The sequence below is a fragment of the Chroicocephalus ridibundus genome, chromosome 4 (assembly GCF_963924245.1).
Source record: "Chroicocephalus ridibundus chromosome 4, bChrRid1.1, whole genome shotgun sequence".
NCBI lineage: Eukaryota > Metazoa > Chordata > Aves > Charadriiformes > Laridae > Chroicocephalus > Chroicocephalus ridibundus.
This window is the reverse complement of record NC_086287.1, coordinates 43,851,128-43,872,941: the sequence shown is the minus strand read 5'-3', so window position 1 is coordinate 43,872,941 and position 21,814 is coordinate 43,851,128. Positions and strand designations below refer to the sequence as shown.

At 42.2% G+C, this 21,814-nt stretch overlaps 2 protein-coding genes across 3 annotated transcripts in view; one reads left to right on the top strand and one right to left on the bottom strand.

Annotated features, from left to right (window-relative positions):
* Positions 1–3,487, top strand: part of STARD9 (StAR related lipid transfer domain containing 9) — a 113,484-nt gene extending 109,997 nt beyond the window's left edge. Inside the window, exon 34 of the mRNA XM_063331549.1 lies at positions 1,176–3,487. Coding sequence (XP_063187619.1) covers positions 1,176–1,277 — 102 coding nt within the window. The 3' untranslated portion in view covers positions 1,278–3,487. The remainder of the gene's footprint in view (positions 1–1,175) is intronic.
* Positions 3,488–5,599: 2,112 nt separating this feature from the next.
* Positions 5,600–21,814, bottom strand: part of CDAN1 (codanin 1) — a 32,919-nt gene continuing 16,704 nt past the window's right edge. Inside the window, exons 13-28 of one of the 2 annotated variants that reach the window (XM_063331545.1) lie at positions 21,420–21,563; positions 20,604–20,770; positions 19,902–19,983; positions 19,114–19,203; positions 17,914–17,968; positions 16,783–16,916; positions 15,980–16,083; positions 14,292–14,441; positions 13,774–13,837; positions 13,211–13,289; positions 12,074–12,231; positions 10,430–10,537; positions 9,986–10,049; positions 8,577–8,779; positions 7,722–7,829; positions 5,600–6,957 (exon numbers count right to left, since the gene is read on the bottom strand). In XM_063331545.1, the coding sequence (XP_063187615.1) occupies positions 6,832–6,957; positions 7,722–7,829; positions 8,577–8,779; positions 9,986–10,049; positions 10,430–10,537; positions 12,074–12,231; positions 13,211–13,289; positions 13,774–13,837; positions 14,292–14,441; positions 15,980–16,083; positions 16,783–16,916; positions 17,914–17,968; positions 19,114–19,203; positions 19,902–19,983; positions 20,604–20,770; positions 21,420–21,563 (1,836 nt within the window). In that variant the 3' untranslated portion in view covers positions 5,600–6,831. Of the gene's footprint in view, positions 6,958–7,721; positions 7,830–8,576; positions 8,780–9,985; positions 10,050–10,429; positions 10,538–12,073; positions 12,232–12,968; positions 13,069–13,210; positions 13,290–13,773; positions 13,838–14,291; positions 14,442–15,979; positions 16,084–16,782; positions 16,917–17,913; positions 17,969–19,113; positions 19,204–19,901; positions 19,984–20,603; positions 20,771–21,419; positions 21,564–21,814 lie in introns of those variants that run through there. The other variant, XM_063331547.1, reaches the window with a different exon arrangement.

Below are 21,814 nucleotides of genomic sequence, written 5' to 3'. Positions count from 1 at the left end.
TGCTCTGGCACCCTCACTGTAAAGAAGTTTTTCCATGTATTTGAATGGAACTTCCTATGTTCTAACTTGTGCCTGTTGCCCCTCATCCTGTTACTGGGAACCAAAGAAAAGAGTCTGGCAACTGTGATGTCCAACTGTGAATGCAAAAAACCATTAAATATCAGAGTGCTGAAGAGCTGGTAAGTAACAAAAAAATGTAATCCTTATGCCATGCTCCACAAAGTTTATGAAGTGGCCATAAGAGTCACCTCTACTTTGCACTGTTATCTAGCATGATGTACAGTAATGCAGAGAGAATCTTATTAGCATTGTGCTTAAGCGCCTGATCCCGAGTTTTTACAGCATCTAAAGCAGCTCCCTCGGGTACCAAGACTCTTCTGTAAAGGTTTATTAGCAATTTTAGTGTATGTTGCTTTCTCACGTGTGGAGAGTCTCGTTCACATTTTTATCTTGCTGAAGGAAGTCCACCTCAGGTTATATTATTTCCAAAATGCATGGAAATAGTTGTTGTTACCTTTTTCTAACTGAAGCCAGTAGTTCTTCACACTTAATAGAGAAGTCACACTTAGAAGAGAAATCAAGATTAGGATTCCAGTTAAGAATAAGAAAATCCTGCCGTGTATTTATTACAGACTCATCTGAAAAGCAGGCTCTCTTCCAGATAGTGGTACCAAGTGGTATAATTTAAAGTGCTCACCTCAGAGCTAAATGGCACTAGTCCTTTAAACTTATCTATATAAAACATGTTTTTAAGACAAAATTTTAAAAATGTTATCTTTAAATTACAGTAATTAGTATACCCATTTTACAATGCATGTGTGTAATGTATACGCATTTTAAAATTGTATATGCACTTTATACTGCACTTTAGTATATGCGTATACATTGTCGGTAACGCTGTATCTGTCTCAAACGAGTACTGTTTAATGCAAACTCAAACTCAGAAGCAGTGTGGGTCACACCTGCTGAAAGTAACATCCAGTAGCAAAGCTTTGAAAGTCTATGGAGTATTGGGAAGGAGAAGATACAAACCACAGAGTAATGAAAGCACTTGGCTGTAAACTGCTTTCATGCTTGCTTACGCTTGCACCATTGGAACTATTCCAGGCTGGAGACCTGTTTTGTTCAAACCAGGTACAGACCCCAACGTGCAGCCTTTCTTCTAATTCCTGCAGGTGGATCTCGGTGCCCCAGCTATCCCTGCAAGGCTCCTGAGTTCCATTGCTAAGCGACAGCCGCTGGTGATCGCTCGACTGGCGCACTTTCTGGCTAGTTAGTGTTTGGTACAAAACTGGACACTTAACAGCAGCTGAAAGCTCACGAAGAGACACAAGCATCTGTAAGGGTAATGTAAAATGCTGGCTCACAAGACAAGTCACAATCAAGCCTCACTTGAGGAGCCTAATGCTAATGTTGGACTATACAAAAGTATAGTTAGAAAAAAGGATCATTTATTTTAGCCAACGCTGCTCAGAAGAAACCCAGCAAGTTTTATGGGGAACCCGTCCTCCTGGAGACAGCTGTGGAAAACCTCCATGGCAGGGCAGGAAGGAATGCTGTCTCTACAAAGAGCAGAGGAAGAGACTTTGCTTTACTATAGCCAGCCTCTTACATGCAGAAGTGTATTATTTAATTTCTGTTTCCAAGGAGCTTCAAAGATCAACCTTCTTTCTTTAAGAAAGTTTACGCAGCAGTGAGAAAAAGGCAATGGAAGCAATGAAATGCACTACAAACTGGAAACAGTAGGTGAACGGCTTGAGACGTTTTACAAGCTCTTGAGTAGAGCTGCAAAGCCACTTTCTAATGTCGAGCGAAGTATCAAATGCAGAATTCCTAACAGCGTAGATTAGATAAATCATTTAACTTACTTAGCTAGCTGGCTGCGCTTCCCCTTGAGGAGGGAAGTTAAACCAGCACACTATCCACTGTCATCCTGCACCTTGGACAGATTTTTCTCATGTAATTGGCTGACCACTTGCAGCCAGTATAAGGTATTTCCGATTGCCACTACACTATGCAGCATCAGTGGAAACCACCACACCTCAGGACCCAGTTTTACTGCACTGCAGAATTAGGTGCTTTGAAACAAGGAAACCAAACTGACAGTTGTAAACAGTGACACTTTGTCATTAATAGGGAGTAGTACTGAGTAATCAGCTTGTTTCTAGAATTTAAATCCTGCAAATAAGAGTAGCTTTTTCCATCAGTCCTCCTACACTTTTATCCAAATGCATTAAGAGTTGAAGATCTCGCCTGGTCATAGTCTCAGCGCACTTCTTTGTTCGTGACCACTGTCTCACTGCAGTGAGTACAGACTCTTCCTGTTCAATCACCTCATGTATTTCTGTTGAGCCGAGTCCAACAATCCTGCTGTCAGGCTTTACAGGTTTGTTCAACGCACTCCCTAGTTTGGCCACACATTCCTAAAGTTAAACAAAACCACAACCAACTTGAATACCTAAATAACTTCATTTAGTCCTTCAGCACAACAGTAAAGAATCACTTTAGATATCTAAGCAATAAAAAGATGCTATGATATGCTTTCTTTAGCTCAAAAAAGCCCATGTTGTTCAAGAAGCTGTTGCACTTTAAATCTGTGAAGTAAGAAATATGTATTCAAGCATCCACCTTACCAGAGTCAGCATCTGCTGCTTTAAGAGTCACTTTTGGTAAAAGATGTGTTTCCCCAGCATACAGTGAAGTTAGCTGCACTTCCCACCTTTCAATTCAAGAGCCAAAATCTACTTTTACTATATCTTTGCACAGGTGTAATTTTGGCTCTCAGCTTCTATGTTACTTCCTGTTACTAATATACTATGTTTTAAAAGAAAAGATAATAGCTATTTTAAATTGATATTTAAGAAAATAGCAGTTTTGAGGCATATCAGCCCAAGGCTCCCACCCCTAAATAGATAAGACAACAAAACCTTTCACTTACAAATTTGCTTTGTTTTATCTTTAGATGGTCATGGTTACAAACTACACCAATCTTATCTTATTAGTGTTCTTTTTTTGGTGAGACTCAGCCTTTTCTTAAAAGCCTGCCGAACTGAGTGATGGCGTGGTTCACTTCAAGTGTCATGCATCTTCCATAGCTCCTCAAGCAAAAAGGGGCAACCCGTCACAAAGTTTTCTGCAACTGAGCGAAAAGACAGATTTCCAGATTTGCAGCCTGTCACACGGCTCCCCCCAGTCCCCTTTTAGTGGAAACCAGGAAAGGAAGAGCGAACAAGGCAGTACATAAAAGCCCTAAAAAAAATGTGCAGAAAGAGCAGCAGGGTGTATTGGCTGTTTCCCCAGTGCTGCTTCCGTGGAGTTCCGGAGGAGGTAGGGGAGGTCTTCATACAGTCCACAAAAGATTTGCTCAGTGCTTCGCTTTTTTTCCCTTTTATTTTGGACATGGCACTAGTGATAAAGCAGTTTTTGTAGGAAAAACATCTAGGGGGACTCCTGTTGATCAACGATGCCAGTGCCTATGAAGGATAATGTCTTATTGTACAGTGCATCAGATGTTTATTTTTATATATACATAAGATTTTTTTCTATGTTTACAAATTAAGTTATTTATATATGCTTGTTTTGAAGCGTTTTTATATGCTATCAAAGCTAAGTTTTATTTTTATTGGTATTGAATTAATGTAACTTTTTTTTTAATACAATCTTCAATTGATACTAAAAAGCCTATTTATATAAATGTTTTCTTTTGCAAATATAACGTTTTATGGTACCTGTTACTGTACGGCATTGGTTTGTTTGGAAGGAAGAAATAAAAACCCAGCAGATATCTAATTTGTTAATCTACAACGGGCAAAACCCAACGTCCTGTAAGTTACTGCTGAGCAGTAGATGACCAAACCAAGTGTATTGTACCACCTACTGTCGCATCTCTGCTCTTAATCAAGATTGCTATTTTCATATCCACAATAAATGGTATTTTCTACACAAGAAAATGTGCCACATGTTATTTTGCTCCAGATAAGATTCCTCATCTATGGAACTACGCTGGATGGAGAAATAACATAAAGGCTAGCTTGTGATAAAAGATGAGGTCTCCTGCTTACCTGTGAGGAACATGCATGGAATATGAAGAGTCAAGAAGCCAGTCACTGCTTAAATTTGGTTTCTGTGATGCAGTGCCTTGCCAAGCAAAGGGGGGTTTTGTGTTTGTTTTGAAACAAGGCACCAGCTGAAGCTTCTTCCTGAATCCACTTACATGGCTCCCCTGACCTGCGCACCCAGAAGGAAGGTAATGTAACGCCATGTTTCCTCATTTCCTTTTTTTTTTTCCCAGTAGGGAAGACTGACAGAAGGAAGGCCCGACACACTGACCTAGCTTGCTGTGAGCTCTCTTCTCACAGTGCCGCTGGCACTACAGCTAGCGGCAGCGCACAGGGAAGAGGTACCACGCTTGAAGCGCTCGCACAGAGAGGAGCCCACCAGCCCAGTGGGACTGCACCAGTCATGCATCCTCATGAGAGCGGTTCTGCTGCTGAGTGTCCCTCTGCAGGAAACAGCACGCTGTACAACCGTTCCTGAGGTTTAGTCACAAAATCAAGTGTCTGTCCTTACAGAGCAACCAAGGCCAAGTACCATGGGATGCCCGGGAATAGAGTAACTGCATGAAGACATGAGAACAGGGAAGTGGGTGTTTCTTACCTGCTGGCTCCCACTGAAGCACTGACTGCCTTCTGCCCAGTAGGGCACAACTATGCTCGCTGGAAGTAGTAAACTGCTCCTGGGGCTTGGTCAACTTTTAAATAAAAATTTCCAGGCATGCTGTATTAGAGACGGATAATTGAGGTACGCTGATGTCACAAAAACAGCTGTGGCCACACTATCTATGCAAACATTTTAGAATACCCAAATAAAGTCAGCTCTAGGGCCAAGAACATCTTTTTTAACCCTAATGGATTGCAGCTTCTTCCTCCTTCCACCACACCAACCCCCCACGCCCCTTGATAACAAAATACAGTTATATTTCAGTATAAGCAAAGCAGCAGCAGCCCGGACAGGGGCGATTACTATACTTCTCTGCACCATGCTTTGTGCCCAGGCACCTTTTTTCTACTTTGCCCCAGTACAAAGAGGCTCTCTCTGTATCTATCTATCTCTCTCAACAGCTTGAACACAAAACAGGACATTTAATCATGTTTATTACAACAAACAACAACTTCAAATGAGATCTGCAGCAAAATGTCACATAACAGCCTCAGGGAGCAGGTATGGTATGATACAGTGTACTTGCTATTTCAATTTGTATTACCAGGTCCTTCCTGCGTACAGGGCCTGCCTGCTTCTAGGGACCTCTGCTGCGTTCACATCTGAAAACCCCTAAAACGCAACACGCAGCTGCAACATGCCAACTCTTTCAATGCCGGGCTTAGTAACCAAGTCAAGAAATAACTTAGTACAGTTCAGCCACTGATGTTGCTCTATGGTTTCTCTCGTAGTAGCACATATTTTAACAGAAGCCACAGTTCTACCTAATCAGGTCTCTGTGGTATTTCTTAAATCACTGACTCCAAGATGTTACCTTTTCTTGCCTTATAGAAGGAAAAGGTAAGTTAATTAGCAAGCTCAAAAGGCCTGGGCTTCCATTTGTCCAGATGATGTTCTTACATAACACAGTACGTGCTTTCTGGAAAAAAACCCTGCACTAACAGGACACTCCTAGAAAAAGGAAATAATGTCCTCACTGCTACGGGGCAGGCGGGGGGGAGCAGAATAAAAACATCCCATGAGACAGCTAATGAGTGCCTAATCATATTCTGCTAGCCTCCAGCTGTCCCTACCACAAAGCCCAGTTTAAGGAAATACTTGTGCAGGGGGTGGGGGTGAAGGGGAAGTCACACCCTTGGTGATGATCTACGCAGAAAGGCAAAGAACACCTACTGTCCTCCATGAAAAGGATTCCTTTGAAAACCCGCGCTCCAGGGGCTGTCACGGTGCTTTGACACTACTTTTTTGTCTGTTCTTCCAGGCTGTAGTTTTCTTGCTGCATCACTGCCTGTCTGAGAAAACCCAAACTCAAGGCAAGAAGGATTATAAAAAACAGTGAATATAACCAGATGCCATTTATGTTCACATACTATAAAAGTGTCTTAAAAAATACCGTCATCTGTCTTCAGTAAAAAATATAAACAGATATTTTCTCCCTTATTTCTATTAAAAAAACCCAAGAAGTTATAAGTTCTGCTTCCAACAGGAGATGGAAAAACACTTAAGCATCTACATCCTTTAAGAATAATGCCATCAGCGTTCTGGTGTATATATTTAATACGGTTTAACTTTTAAAACGAGTCTTAAAAAAAAAACCTAAAAATCAGACCTTTGAAATTGAGCTTACAATGAAAAATAAATATAGACTCATCTCCATGTCATATAGGTTCACCTTTTCCTGCCCCTGACAGTACAGTCTTTGTGAAGACACCATGAGAAATCACAAGCCGTCAAGAGAAGAGGCAGCCACCAGGAAGCCATCTCTCTGATCACAAAGTAACTTGTGCACTTGAATTGATTCCTGGGTTTGGTCACAGCCTGCTGCTGTGCAGATACAAAAAGTGTCTATGAGTCTAAAAAACAGCTGCTTTGAGCCACAATCAAGGTGCTTAAAGGACTTTTGACTGGGAGATCCATTTGCTGACATAAATCTTTCAGCATAGTCACCACGGCAAACCATCCATGAACAGAAAGACCAGTGCAGGCTTGGCACAAAGTGATGTCTTATCTGCAGTATGCTCCCAGCAAAGAGCTCACAATGCATTCAGAAACATTAAAAATTCCATTTGCATCTTCAAGTAGTAATTTTTGTCCAGAGAGAGTCCACCTCCACTAACTTTGGGCTGTCACGGTACCTAGAGATTGTCTGGTCAGCTCACAAGGGTTAGTCCTGGTCTCTTCTCTATGGTGTTCTGATATAAACACTCTGGACAGCATTTCCAGTTCTCTTAAGAAATCCTGTAATAAACAGATAGAAACCAGAAAACCCTTATTAACAAATGTCAACAAAGAGGCTTACTTAATTTTTCTAGTAAAGAACTTTACAAGGTTAAACATGTTGTTGATGGTTTTCCAGTGCAGAGCCCCAGACAAGCTACAAAATTGATTGCAAAGCTGAATGCCTGTAGCTCTACACATTCAGTCTCCCCTTTAATCCCCACACCTTTCTCAGAAAAGCTCACTGCCCCAGTTTAAATGGCTAAACATCTCCAATATGCAAGCGCTCACCAGCTTCAAAATACTGCCCATCTTTAGCAAGGGAGTCAGGTGGTTTCCTACATTTTGACTCTGGCTAGAATAGTCCTAGAATAGACTCCTCGCCCATCCTGAGGGTAAGAGGGAAAGAGGTTTACACGCCAGTCTGGGCAGTTACGATCCTTCCCAATGTGTCATGCTCAGCTGGAGCACGGCAAACACATCCAGGCTAGAACTGAGAGCTGGTAACTGAGCCAGCTGGTCTCCAAACTGGTTTAGAGTTTTCTTGGAAATGTTTCCACTGCATGGGAAAGGCTGGGGACTCACACGAGTACCCATTTCAACCAAGCATTAGTAACAGTAACGTGCTTGTTGGAAGCCAGGCCTTCTGCTGCATTAAGCAGGAACTAGAGACAAGGGAAGGTTACGGCTCCATCTACACGAAGCAGAACTACAAGGATTTACTGTTTATGTAGCTTTACTTTTTATTTCACTTATGATTCACACACATCTAATTCATTACTTACTGAGGGCCAAGGGAGCTCTTCGAGGCTATGCAAGCAACTCTCTATTTCACTAGTTCTCATTAGTTCGTGTTCTACAAGACCATGAAGCAAGAAAAGGAACAAATCCCACTGCAGAAGAGAAAGAAACATCAACAGCTCAAAAATAAATGGACTTTGTGTTCATTTCTTTATCCCTATACAATTCATGTTTTTCTTCTTGGATCAGAATGTGGAGAAAAGGAGAAAGCACGTTATTTATCTGGGTGTGGCAATGAAGGATATCAAGGAGCAACACCCAAAATGAATGAACAAAATTCCTTTACTTCATACACTGTATCCTGCCATAAAACCTCAACATTTCTAATTCTCAGTTTCCAAACACATCAGGTATTTAATTCTTGTGTGTTCAAGAACAGCTTGAAAAATTCTTTTCTTACCCTCTGGAATAAGCTGGTTTTAGCCTGCAACTAAACTAGGGCGATTTTCAGTTTCATAGTTGGGGATCTTATAAGATAACACCAAAACATGTGCAAAAATGAAAACTGATAAAAGACACACAAATGCAACCAATTAAAAAATCCTGCCTGTTCAGTCCTCTTAATCTCCCAGGCCAAACAGGCCATTTTGCCATTTGTTCCTAAATTAAACTGTGCCTTCCCGACAGCCCCCCAGAGAGGTATCAGGCACTGACAAGTAGTACGCCGTCCTCTTCTTCCCTGTCCCTGCAGGAAGAACGCCAGCAAACAGGAGAGCAAATCCTGCTGCCCTCGTTCACACAAGCCATCAGTCAACACTGCGGGCGGGCAGAAACTCCTACACGAATATATCAAACCACAGTGGGTAACTGGCAGCTCCACAGATCGGAATAAGCTTTACCTCTCGCTGCCTAACTTCTGCAAGATAACCGATGTTCTTCTTGCTGAAGATCAGCTGTACAGGAACAGGTGTCCCAAAGTCCTCCTTCCAGACAGAAAGCAGCAGTTTTAGAAGGCCATAGGTGGGATTACTCTTTACACGCAGCCTCTCGGAGCTCTTCTCTGGGGACTTGATCCTGACATTCAGAGGAACGCGGTCTGAAACTGTAAGAAAAGGAACGAAGGTGAACTTGTGTAGCTGCAGTATCTTCCTTTTATATCATCATCTTGGTCCAACAGCACATTTTGCACAGCTGGTATCTAAACAATCACTGAAGTAAACACACTTAGTGAGTGTAAACCAGCAAACCTAAGAGGACAGGAGTTTAGAAACATGCAAAATTATGAGCTTTGAAACCACAAGAACAAGTGTTACATAGGAAGAGATTTTTACATAGGAAAAGACTTATACTAGTCAGATAAAGAATACCACTTGGTTGGCATATAGCCCCAAGCCTTGAAAGACGACTGAGTAAATAAAAGTCAGTCTGATGTTTAATAAAAGAGGACCTAAGCGTTACTCCAAAGGAGAGGAAAGTAACACAGTAAAACAACATTTAAATCTATAAACAGATTAAATAGTTGTTCCTAGTTTTGATTATAAGCAGAGTTGCATAACTTCATACAAGTGAAAGTAAAGCTGAACAGTGTTTAACTGCACCTAAACATACACCGAGGGAAGTTACCAGCTCTTCCTTGGTGCAGACTAATGGAATGGGGCAGAATTACATTGCTGCCCCCCAGAATGAAATTTCACGATATTCACATGTGAACTACTTTCTGAAAGAATGAACCACGTATAAAAGCTTCTTAAAAAGGTTCTAAATCCAGGAAATTAGAAGGTTGCCCAGGGAGAAGACACCTGCATCCAGATCACTAGCTCCTGCTGAGAAAACCATTGTATTTAACACATTAAAGCAAGAGGGGAAAAAAAAATAACCCTGAAAATTCTCACAGAAGTCACAATACACAGAACACAAGTTATTTCCATTCTCTCCAAAAAGAGATAGAAAAATATAATCTAAGGGAAAAGGCCCTTACTTTTAGGGGAGAAAAACCCCATCACCTACAACTTTTCAGAGGCAGAAATACTGGAAGCCATATCACATATTTAAATGAAGGTATCGATAAATAAAAAACAATGGAGATGTGACTAGAACACCAGATGTGAAGTATAATGTTGTTTTGCAGATGGTGGAAGGGAACAAGAACAACCACCCAAATGGACAGAAAAAAAATCTGCAGACTCAATGACACCAAAAAAGAATCAAACATCCACGAGCTCTAAACAGTGACGTCTCTGACCCCAAGGATTTAAGAGAACTGTAATAACAGACTTCAGTCTTAAGTAGCTTATCATGACTGACTTACCCAGCAAAGAAGCCAACTCAACTGTGCACTTTGCCAGCTGCTGTTCTGATGTGGGACACATGAACTGGAAAACACAAAAGGAAGTTGTATCTTTGTCCCCATACTGCAGACTGGACAAAACAGGGCTTCACAAGAGATAAAAATATCAGAGAAGAGCAGGCAATTTACAGCAAGAAGCACAGAGCTGTAATCAGAAGACCATTAAAGGACAAGACAGACAAGAAAAGATCATATATGAAAAGAGGATCCACAAAGGCTAATTGTAAGTAAGAAGCAGATCTCCACAGTGTAAAAAATCCACAGGGCAACTTTGTCACATCTGAGCTCAGGCAAAAAACATTCAACTGAACTCAGCTGTGAGGCAAGGCAAGCAAACAAGTTTACAGGTATGAAGACAGCTCAAAGCGGTCCAAGAGGGTTTTTTTGTTGCTTTTTTACTTCTACCTTTCTGCATCGAAGTGTCTGACTCAGTCTCCCTAGCAGGCACTCCAGCCAGACGTAGTCAATCACTTCACCCTCATCCCGTGGGCCCACAGCAACACAGAGCACATCCTTGTTGAAAAAGACAGCAATAATTCACCTGTTAGCATCCTGCACTTCCATAAACAGATCTTTGGATCTGTGTCAGAGCAGTCCACAGATAGTCCTCATTAAAAAAAAACAAAAAAACAAAAAAACAACAAACTAATTCAGCTAGTATCCTCCTCATTTCATAAGGCTGAATGTTTTACAACCTTACCTTGGTCTGATTTTCTACCATAGTTCTCACTAATGTTATGAAGTCAAAAGTCAATGAGGGCAAGGAGTTCATCTTTCTTAAAAGAAACTAGCTCTGAAAACTCTAGGCAGATCTGATAGCGCAGCAAGCAAGTTCAGGGTAGAAGTGCTACAGAAATCCACAGCCCTCTTACATTGTCAAGGTAGCTTCAGTGTCAATAAGAGCCGAGCGCGAAGAGCAGTAACAGGGTTATGACACGAAAACTAGTTTAGCAAATTTTATACGTGGTAGCACTTTCCATCACCAGCGATTTACCACCCGACATCAGAAACTCAGGATGGAAATCGAAACAATAAAAACACTATTTTAAAAACTGTGTCTTAAGAGGCCAAACAAAAATACCTTCAAAAAGCAACAGTTTACAGAAAAAGCCCCTGGTTTCCTCACATACCTTACCCTCTGCTTTTTATTGTATCTCAAGCAAGAAAGCATTAAAGGATGCGTACTCATTCTTACACACTTGCTGGGAATGCGATCACAGTGAGATCCATTATTATTGCTCAAGCAGAAAAGAAGCAGGAACAAAAACAGGCAGAATGCATAATGGTAAAAGAAGTGAGGGGTTTAGAATTCTTTTCCTCATGGCTTACTCACACACGTTATATAATTGCATGATTTTTTTCAGGAACAGTGACCTTTTAAAAGCCTGGGAGAAAAGCTCAAAATGTAAATTTGAACCAGCTTGAATAGAAAATTTCTCGGCTCTAAGGCTGAAATGAAGTCCATAGCATCACTTTCTTTTTAAGATATTCTGGTTCTCCCTAATTATAGCTGAATGAAGGTGCAGATGCAGAATGGCAAAAATCTTTCAGATTCATATAGATTCATCTGACACTCAATTCAATGTAGAATTCCTGGTGTATAAGATGGGACAGTCTACCGAGTTCTACAGAATTGAAAGGAACAACGGGAAATACTTACTCTAAACAGAGACCAGGAGACTCTCCATAAAAAGAGTCAGTCTACAAAAGAGTAGCTAATTTGATACGCTGACTCTCCAGCATACAGTTGTACACAATGCTCACCACACCATGGTTTCTGTGCTACAGGTATCAAAAAGGTCACGGCCATGCTACCGAAGTCCTGTGTTTGAGACAGTACTCCTCAGCAGGGAACTCTGATCGACACACAGACAGCGAGCAGGGGGATGAAAAAAAACATGAGACCTTTCCATGGCGCTTCCTAAGCGCTCCTCACAGACAGTTCCTTTGAACCAGAACATCCCCCTTTAAAAACCCAAACAAATAAACCCCACCATGGTGAAAAATAAAAAGGCAGTTAGGGCAAGCCAGGGAGGGAACACTGTGTACCTTAATCTCGTTGATGATTTGGGAGGGAAACGGAGCGCAGTGCTGACAGCCTGGAGGGCAGTCCCTTCTCAACTCCAGAGCATCCTCGCCAGGCAAGGGAAGCCCTGGGACTTTCAGCATTCTGTTGAAGGTTGCCTTCACTTCTCTTTTGATGAGTGCTATGAAGAACAGGGAACAAATCCTGTCTACTTCCTGCTTTTCTCTCCAGTGAGGCAGGCAACTGTTTGCCGACACTACCCTTACTAGCCTCTCATTCCAAGGGCCACGGCGAAAGGACAGTTTATGCTTTCAAGCCCTTCTCACTCTGAGCTCCCGTGACATTTAATGGGCAGAGGCACAGGTGCAGCCACCCACTACCACCAGGTACCACTGGCAACTCATCTCATTTTCCATCAAAATATTTCAGCGAGTTTAAAGCACACAGTATCTAGGCCAGGAGGCAAAGTACAAAGCTGAATCAGCATGATCATACCAGTTCAACCACTGTGCCCATGAAAGCCGTATGTTTTCTACCAAAATAAGTTTTGACCATCATCCAAGACACTAACCTCCTGCTGCTGCAAGTGGTGCTGGATATGCTTCCCCAGATTCTTGGCACAACCTCCTGAAACAATGGATTTTCAGAGATTCTAAAGAGTTGCCAGGGCACTATTACAGAGTAAAGGACTACAGTTGCCTTCAGCCTGCTGAAACCACACCCAGTGCAAGAGGTGTGTGTTTCACAGAAGGTTTCAGGAGCACTCTGTACACATGGGCCATACGGTGGCTTAAGAGAGCAGCTGTCATATGTTCGAAGTGCTAAGACAACTTCAGCCTAGATGACATTTTTAGAGGGAGCTTTCCACAGCATTCATTCTCACCATCCTACGGGCCTCCGTAACTAAAAATCACTTACACAGGCCAAGGCTGAAAAATCCCTGAAGAAAGCTCTTGGAGCTAGAAATCACTCCTCTTATTCCTAAACAAGGAGGGACAGAGCAACTGCATGCTTCCCACTAGAAGAAAAATGAGTAGGACCAAGTACTTTATAACACTGGAATAAATTCTACCCCTTGATCTCAGAAAAAAAAAAAAAAAGAAAAAAAAAAGAGTACACTACACAGGTCAGAAGCCCCAGTTCAGGGTAAAGAGACTCACCTGCAATGTTGGCAGAAAGCCAGCCACAGGCTTTCTCAGTAGCCAGTTCCACTGCAATGTCTTCTGCACTACTTAAAACCTTTACAGGGAGGATAACAAGTGATAGGAGATTTACTACAAGCCACAGCACTATAGTCAATGAGAAGTCAAAAGGAAGTCTAGAGGGAAAAGGCTTAATTTTGGCATGCAACGTTTAAACAGAGCACCACCACCTCTGTGGGAACTGCTACTCTGAGCAATAGGACTGACCCATTTTGATTTCCCAAACCCCATCAACTCTTGAGGAAGTTGATGTTAAAACAAAAGCAGTATCCTTGCAAGATGAATGCAATTTATATGCTATTCTAGTCTCAACAGTTAGCTATTCGCTAGAGTATCACTTTAGCCAGAATATCCACGGCGGCCTGGCAGAGGTGGCTCTTCTTAGCTATTAGTCCTCACATGCGGGCATCAATAAATTCCATTGTCCTAAGCCATTAAGGGATAAATGAAGCAGTAATGGAAAAATGGTAACAGTCCAGACAAAGTCAGGGCCTGTAGTAAGTTTTAGTGAAAATACATACTGCTGCAGATGTCTCTTCTGGCAGTAACACCCTTACCGCCTCAGGACCTTTCTTTTTGCAAAATCTGCAAGAAAAGAAAGAAAATGTGCCACAGTATTAGTCAAAGTTCTTGGACAACACTCAGAGGTTCATTACCGAAGGAACTTTCACACGCTCTCTTGCAGTCAAAACCAGTTGGAAGACTGCAGTGAAATACCTCAGACCAAAAGAACCAGACAAGGAAAAAGCAATTACAAGCCACCAGGCTGCAATGCTCAGTTTTCCAAAGAGGGGAAATAGAATAGCTGCAGAGGATGTCCTTTTGGAACTGGATGCAGAGGGACACACAGCACTTTTATTTCTTCCTACAAATACAGCATTAACTGGGTGGAGGCGCAGCAGACAGTCACCCTACGAGCAGAGGTCAGGGTTTATAATTGCCAGAATCCGAGCACAACAGGCCAAGCCAAACTAGGCTTACAGATTCCGCAGTAAGAAGAGACAGAAAAGCACAAGTTTAAATAACTTTTCCTCCTTACTCTCTGCCTTTGATGAGTGCCTGGGCCCCTTCCTCATACAGATGAGCGCACACCTCTTCAAGCAGTTTGTCATGATTAGCATCCTCCTCCTTCGTTTTATCCTGCAACATGACTTCAGCCCTTTGAACCAACTCTGCTACCAGTGTTGCCCTGTAAAAAAACCCAAGAACAATTAGACAGACTGAAATCAATACCGCAAACAGCGCAAACTATAACCAGCTGTTTCCCCCAGTTTAGGGGGATACCCATCTCAGGCACAAATGCAATAAACCACTCTGCTAAAAAAGAATTAATCACCCTGCATTTAGTACTGTACCATCTCCTTGTTCTTTTTGTAAGGAAGAAAGCAGCAAAGAAAATATCAAAATAGCACAAAGACTCAAGAGTCACAAACCTTTAGGCTTTAGAAGCATATATGGTTACAGGTACCTTTTCTGGCAGCAACACCCCTATACTCTCAATGGACAGTGGTCAGAAACTCAAAGATGTCAACAGCAGCCTACTGCAACCAGCATTCCTTGTGGGCTGTTACCATTTAACACCTTCAACAAGTTGGACAACAGGACATTGCAAACTCTCAGCAAGCTCATGAGTGACATGCCGGAGGGCAGGGCTGCCATTCCGAAGGCCTGTAACAAGCTGGAGAAATGGGCTGACAATGGGATGGTGACTGTGTCCCCTGGCCAGGGAGCAGCTCTGCAGAAAAGGATCTGGGGTTCCCAGAAGACAAGCTAAATGAGTTAGCAATGTCCAAAGAAGGCCAACCTTGTACTGGGCTGACATTAGCAACAGTGCAGCCAGCAAGCCAAGGGAAGTTACTGCCTCCCTTGCCACCATGAGGCTGCATTTGGAGTACACTGCCCAGCTTTGGGACCCAGGACAAGAAAGCCATTGACAATTTAAGTGACTGCGGGACGACAAAAAAAAAAAAAAAAAAAAAACCAACGAAACAAACAAACAAACAAAACAAAAACAAAAAAAACCCCAACAAACACAAAAAAACCCTAACACTAAGGTATCTGGGATGCTGGAGCACACAACCTACAAGGAGACTGGGAGAGCCAGTCTCACTTAGCCTGGAGAAGAGAAGGTGAAGGGAGAAGACAAAACAACGCTCAGCTAAAGGTTGACAGGCAACATACACAAGCTGGAACAAGGGAAATTCTGATAGGATATAAGGAAACATGTTTTCCACAAAGCCTGGGAAAATTAAGTGTTGGAACATGGTACTAAGAGGCTGCAGAGTCCCCATACTTACAGACTTCCACAACTCAACTGGAAAAGGTGGAAAACAACCTGATCTAACTTAACGCTGGCCCTGCTTTGAGCAGGAGTTTGGATCACATGACCTCCAGAGGTCCCTTCTGACCTGACATTTTCCTGTCATTAGCAAGAATGTTCTGAAGGGGATATTAAGTCTCAAAATGCTGTATTACTTTCACATTCCAGGTGTCCCACAGTTATAACCCCCTCCTCTCTGCATCCCTTCACAATTTCTCCTCTATGATGGCAATAATATGCTGCTGGTCCCCACTGTCAACAGCCTTAAATAGTCTTGGCGTTCTGCTACACAGTGGACTCTGAGGGAAGCTTTCTTCCCCCTACACACAAAATTTTAAAGGATAAACTCTTCGCCTCATTAGTGTAAAGTTGCTTCTTAAGTCACAGAACAGATCACCAGCACTTACTTGATGTGCTTAACACAGTTGGATCCCACCCTCTCTGCCACAAATTCAACTGTTCTCCGCAGGGAGGGAGGCTGGTTGTGAAAGAACGCCTGTTCCAACTCTACCTGTTCAAGAGAAAAGTGCTACAATTGATTAGAGCACTCCACCCAGGTCCTCCTCTCCTCAACAAAGGAATGTACAAAACTACCATCTGGAATTGTGCTAAAGGCCACGCAATTTGCCTACACTTAACTTTCTGCTACTGTAGCATTTAGCATCCCTGCAAAATATTTGCTCCCTATTCCCTTCTAACCAAAGCTCCCTATCAGGGTTTACAGCGCTACAAAAGCAAATGCCCGGTAAAGGAGGAATGGGAGAGTTCTGACAGCTCCTACTAGTACTGAGTCACCACATAAAGGTGGTTTTTTTTTTTTGAAAGGATCCTCTCTTTGAATTAGAGGGTGGTAATCCTGTAGGCTCTTACACAGTTCATTCTTTTATTGGAAAACATGGCTAGGTTCTAATCAAAACAGAGTATGAGAAACATACCAACTTTTTATGTTAAAGAAGAGGCAGGCAGAGAAACAGGCTAGTTGTTCCAACTGCAAGAATGTTTACTGAAATTAGCCAGATTTCAATACCTATATGGTATCCCGGCCACATGACTATAACAGAAGAATGAGGAGTAAGGATATCCGACTGTTAAACACTATGTTCCCTGCTGCCTAGGCCCATTCTTTTTTTTCCCCTGGCATTAGGATACCACTGTGTACCCTACCCTCACGCAAGCAATTTCTCCTGTCTTGCTTCCCTAATTTCATTACCTGCAGTTTCCGTTGTGTTACAGAAGCCTTGGGTGCCAAGGACTCTGCGGCCGTGGGAGTGATTTTCCTTACAAAGCCACCGTTTTTTGCTCCACTACCAGCCACAAAGGAGGCAAGTAATTTCCGAAGCTCACCTGTACAGAAAAACATGCAAAAGCAGACATCGTCCCCATAAGCAAGGGAGCAAATCAAAACCCAAGAGAGAGACTTTCACATTGTCAGTTCTGTTTCCAGAGCAGAACTGCAAAAGCTGAAGTTTCAGAGAAGCAGAGGGGCATCCCACCCATTTAACTGGCAGGCATAAGCAAGGCAGGCAAGGGTACGAAGATAAACAAGGAGGCTTCCAGAAAGCTCCCTGGCACATAGAATTTGTTCAGAAAGATCAGGGAGCAGTCATTTCCATGCATCCCTTTTTAGCATGGCAAGTGGGAACTGTAAAGTCTACAACGGCAGCAAGGTAAGCAAGGTTACACAAAATTCCAACAGGGTCGTGAGAAAATACCAGGGGAAAAGCTTGAAGACGTGTTCAACCTAGAAGCTTTTGTGATGCAGGTTTAACATAGTTTTCCTAGCAGCTCCATCCCAAAAAGCAGAGCACCGTCCTACCACCTGGGACTCCATTGTCTACAGAGAGGGATTTTACCAATGTCAGTCAGACCCCAGGAAAAAGATATCTCAAAAAACAACCGGATGAAGCATCAGGGCACAAAAAGATTCAAACCCTCTGCCCAGCAGCAGAAATATGTTCAAGGATCAAGGCATTCCTCACAGTACAAACACCTCTCCCGATACCTAGGATGGAAAAGTTGTACACTTACTCTTTATAATGCTTCCTTCCAGTTTGTGAAGGATGAGTTTCCCTGTCCCACTGTATTCAAGTTTTGTAGATCAACTATCCTGACTGCATAGCCTCCGTCCCCCACCTTCACCAGATACTATTCACAGCTGCGCAAGCTTCTGCAATACAGCTTTTATCAAGGTTTACTTATACACAACTGAGACCTGAGTTGCGAGGAGGGGTAAGGTAGATCATCTGAGGACTCACAGTACCAACAGACAAATATAAACAAACATATAAATAAACATATACTATTATTTTATTTATATAGCAAATATAAATAAAATACTCACCAAGATAGGGACAGCAGGTATAAAGTAACTGCTGATCCACCAAAGGTACAGAGTCCTGGTGAGAAAAGGTAGGAAATGCTGAAAGGACACAGCAGGAAGGAAACAGTCTTCAGCAAGTCAGAAATCCCATACGCATGGTCACAGGCAGGTTTTTCAGAACTGCCTCTCCATGAAAACAATAAAAATAACTGTATTCCAAATCCACAGTAAAATTATGAACTTTGCAGCCCAAGTGTTCAGTCCAGCCCTGTAACATCTTGCATAGCTCAACTTTTGCTTCCGATCACTGCCAAGGCCCAGCTGAAAGCTGATGGTTATGAAGGGAACCAGGACTGTTGCCGCAGCTGCTACTCATAAAGAAGCCGCCTACCCATGGAGGAGAAAGAATGAGGCCCATTTGCTAGGCATTACACCTCCACAGGTGTCTTCACTCAGACTCAGTGGAACATCACACTGTGGAGTAATGTCACCCTAGTATCACACAGCACAGCCAGAGGTATGGGACAAAAAATAACTTCAGATCCCACCTCAATTGATCTCTGCATCTTATCTTTGCCATTAAAGAGACAGTGCAAAACAGAACTTTCTAATTCAAACAAGATACACATATATCTTAGCAAACCTACTGTTCATTTTTCAAGGAATACTACATATTCTCTTGCATGTCTGGGAGTTACCTGAAACATCACACATGCCATAAACTCACCTCCTTTCCTGCTCGCTCATACTCTTTTCAGTTCAATTACCCTTTATCATGCAACTGGAAAACAGATGACTCCAAAGACAGCAACCTTGCTCTTATAGTCCCATCTTACTATTTCTGTTGAGCTCACCATTATCATTACTTATTTCTGGGAAGAGCTACAGTTCTATCAGCTCACCTTGTACTGCAATAATCACTGAGTAGGAAAACAGCATCTGATCCTCCAGCATAACTTTGCACCTATTCTGCAAGCCATTGCAGCAGGTGAGATGGCTCCTGCCTGCCAAAAGCCCCAAGCTGTAACGCACACAGTTTACAATCCAGGATGCAATGCAGTTGAGGCACTTGGACAAACCAGGGCATCACATCCATGGGCCTACATATGTTCAAAGCTGCTGCACTGAAGCCAAGTTCCTGATAAAATCTTAAACTCCTGAGGCCATGGTAGGTCCACCCTCATACACAGATTCAGAGGACATGCTGCTGCACTAACTCACCAAAGCCTGAGCAGATGTCACAGTATCCAGCATCAATCCCTCCTGCCTGACATCAGCGGTAAAAAACAACTCTTCAGGGACTGATGGAACCTGAAACAGAAACCCCAGCAGTTACAACAGCAGTCAGGAACTTACACCATTTCTGATAAAGAGGACAGTAAAATCTCACCAACCTCCCACCCACAAAAAACCCAACACTAAGGATCCTCTCTGCCCTAAGGAGAACCTTTACATAAAATTAAAGGTTTAGTTTGATCACACTAACATAAGCCACCTTCCTTACCCTCCTCCTTACCCTCCCTACACAGCATCTTTCACCTTCCCAACACGTTCCAGCTAGCCAGTTATCTTGCTTCCAACTAAAGGCACAACAGGATTTTAAAAGTTCATCACACATCATCGGTTCATCAGACAAAAAATCCCCCAGTAATTCAAGGCTGCCAGCTAGCACTCCATCTTTGTGACATGAGCTTCCAGTTCTAACAGGAATCAGCTGTCAATTTGCTTACAAGGATGCAGATTTATAAGTACAGAATGTGCTTCAGCAGCCATTAGAATTCTTATTGGAAAAGAAAAAAAGTTGCCTCACACAATTCCATTAAAGGAAAATACTTCTCCACTACAATACAGAAGATTCTTTAAACCCTACACTAGCATAACAAAACCAACAGCAAAACAACAAACTACTGCTTTTGCAGTGTTTTAACTCATTTAAATAATACTTTCTATAGAGTTCTGTGCCCTGCTTTTTCTTCAGGGAAGAGCTGTGTGCACACAGGAGACTCTACCTGAAAAAGCCAACCCAGAACGGCAAGGATCAGCAGCTTGTTCAGGAAACTTATGTCCTTATCTTCAGAAAGGACCATTAACCTGCCATGCAGCAAAAGCAGCAAGAAAGAGTGTGAGATTTCAGTAGTTCAATTTTCAATAAGGAAAAAAATTCCAAACCACTCACTTTCCAATTATACCATTTGTCCCATGTACACATTCCCTACTTGTCTGCCTAAAGAGTGGAGAGCAAGCTCTACTTTTTTGTAGGTATGCATCTGATTAATATGCCATTTTGCTTACACTGGAAAAGCCAGTGTTAAGTAACTCTCTAGAGGGTGCTTCAAATTTTCCTCATGTACATAAGAAATAAAACTAGAGTATTATTTAGGCATGGGAGACCTTGTAAGTTTAAGGTTCAAATTCAAGGTTTAAAATTCACAGCTGCAGATGTAGAATGAGTGACTGGGGATTTAAAGAATTGCGTTTACTTAATGAAAAAACCCATATTTAAATGAAATATTAATCTCTGAGTTTAGGATGTGCACCCTTTGCAGCCTTAGGTAAGATAAAAATTGCTCATGATTTGCACAAAAAAAAAAGTACTTTTATAGGAATCTCAAACTAGGGCCAGCATGCATTCTTAAACACCAGGTACCTCAACTGAGCAAGCAAACCTTCACAGAAAAGTTCTTAACAAATATCCTTTCCCAGGCTCTTACCTGTATACCTGCAGCAAGAGACAAAATACTTTCCTGTAGTAATCAAGGAAAGGAGCAATATGATCCACAAGGGAAAGGTACTCGACAATCCAAGGAATAGTGAGGATAGAACGTTGATCCCGAATAGATTGTCTCAAAAGCTTCAATACATCCAGTACAGGGAGGGTCTTAATGGACAACAGAAGTTAAAACAGCAGCTTGAAGTTACCTTTTGATACTTAAAGAAAATCTTCATCTATATCTTGACTTTTCTTTCTAGGATTTCATCTTCTGTACAAATAGGAGGGAACTTTATGGCTAATGAAAACATTTCTTTGCACACAAGCAGAGGTAAAAACCACACTATGACAGCAACCAGAGGTCCCACTGTGACTTTCAAAAGTAAGGCTATAAGCCTGACTGTACAAGTGCAGTCAAGGTCTAACCCCTGCCTGCTTGCATTCAGCATGACATGCTGCTAGGAGATGGGTGTGAAACTAACAAAAACTTTCTTGGTAGATGGATTTTACACTACAAATACTTCTTACCTAGGTCAGAACTCTGGTATGACAGACCCAGATTAGCAGAAATAACAGAATACTGAGTACCTCACCATCAGTGCATTGCTCCATCTTTTTTAGCTTACACAAACTCTTCCTTCCTTTGTTCCCAACCCCAGAATTTGCAGCAGGGGCACAGAACAGTATAACATCGTCCCAGAAACCGCTGGCTTGCTTTGAAAGGGCATAACTATTCATGCTCCCCTCCTTGGATTAGAATACCTGCCTGCCAAGTAAAAGGCCACGTTAGATTTCTTAGAAGAGTCTGGTTTCTTACTTGGTTTCTTAACGCTACCGCAGAGTCTTGCAAGTCTCTAGTTGGTTGTTCCACAGTGCGATATGGCAAGAAAACAAGAAACCCCAGGAACTTGGCGAGGAGTCGTAGGCTTAACAGGACCACAGTGAAACGCTTCTTTTCATCCTGAAACGAAGAAAAGCAAGCTGGGGCAAGGCTACCATAAACTGGCAAAGAAACTACCTACAATAAACTTCAACTCCCTTCCTGTAAAAGGGCCACATAGCTCCATCACTGCTTTTAATAAAGGTAAGCTTCCAAAATACATATTTATCAAGCATTTTAAATTGCTTCTGCCCCCACTGCTTCTAGTATGGTGAGAAGAAATTAATTCAAGAGCTTTCTCAAACAAGCAGCTGTTCAATCACATCTTCATA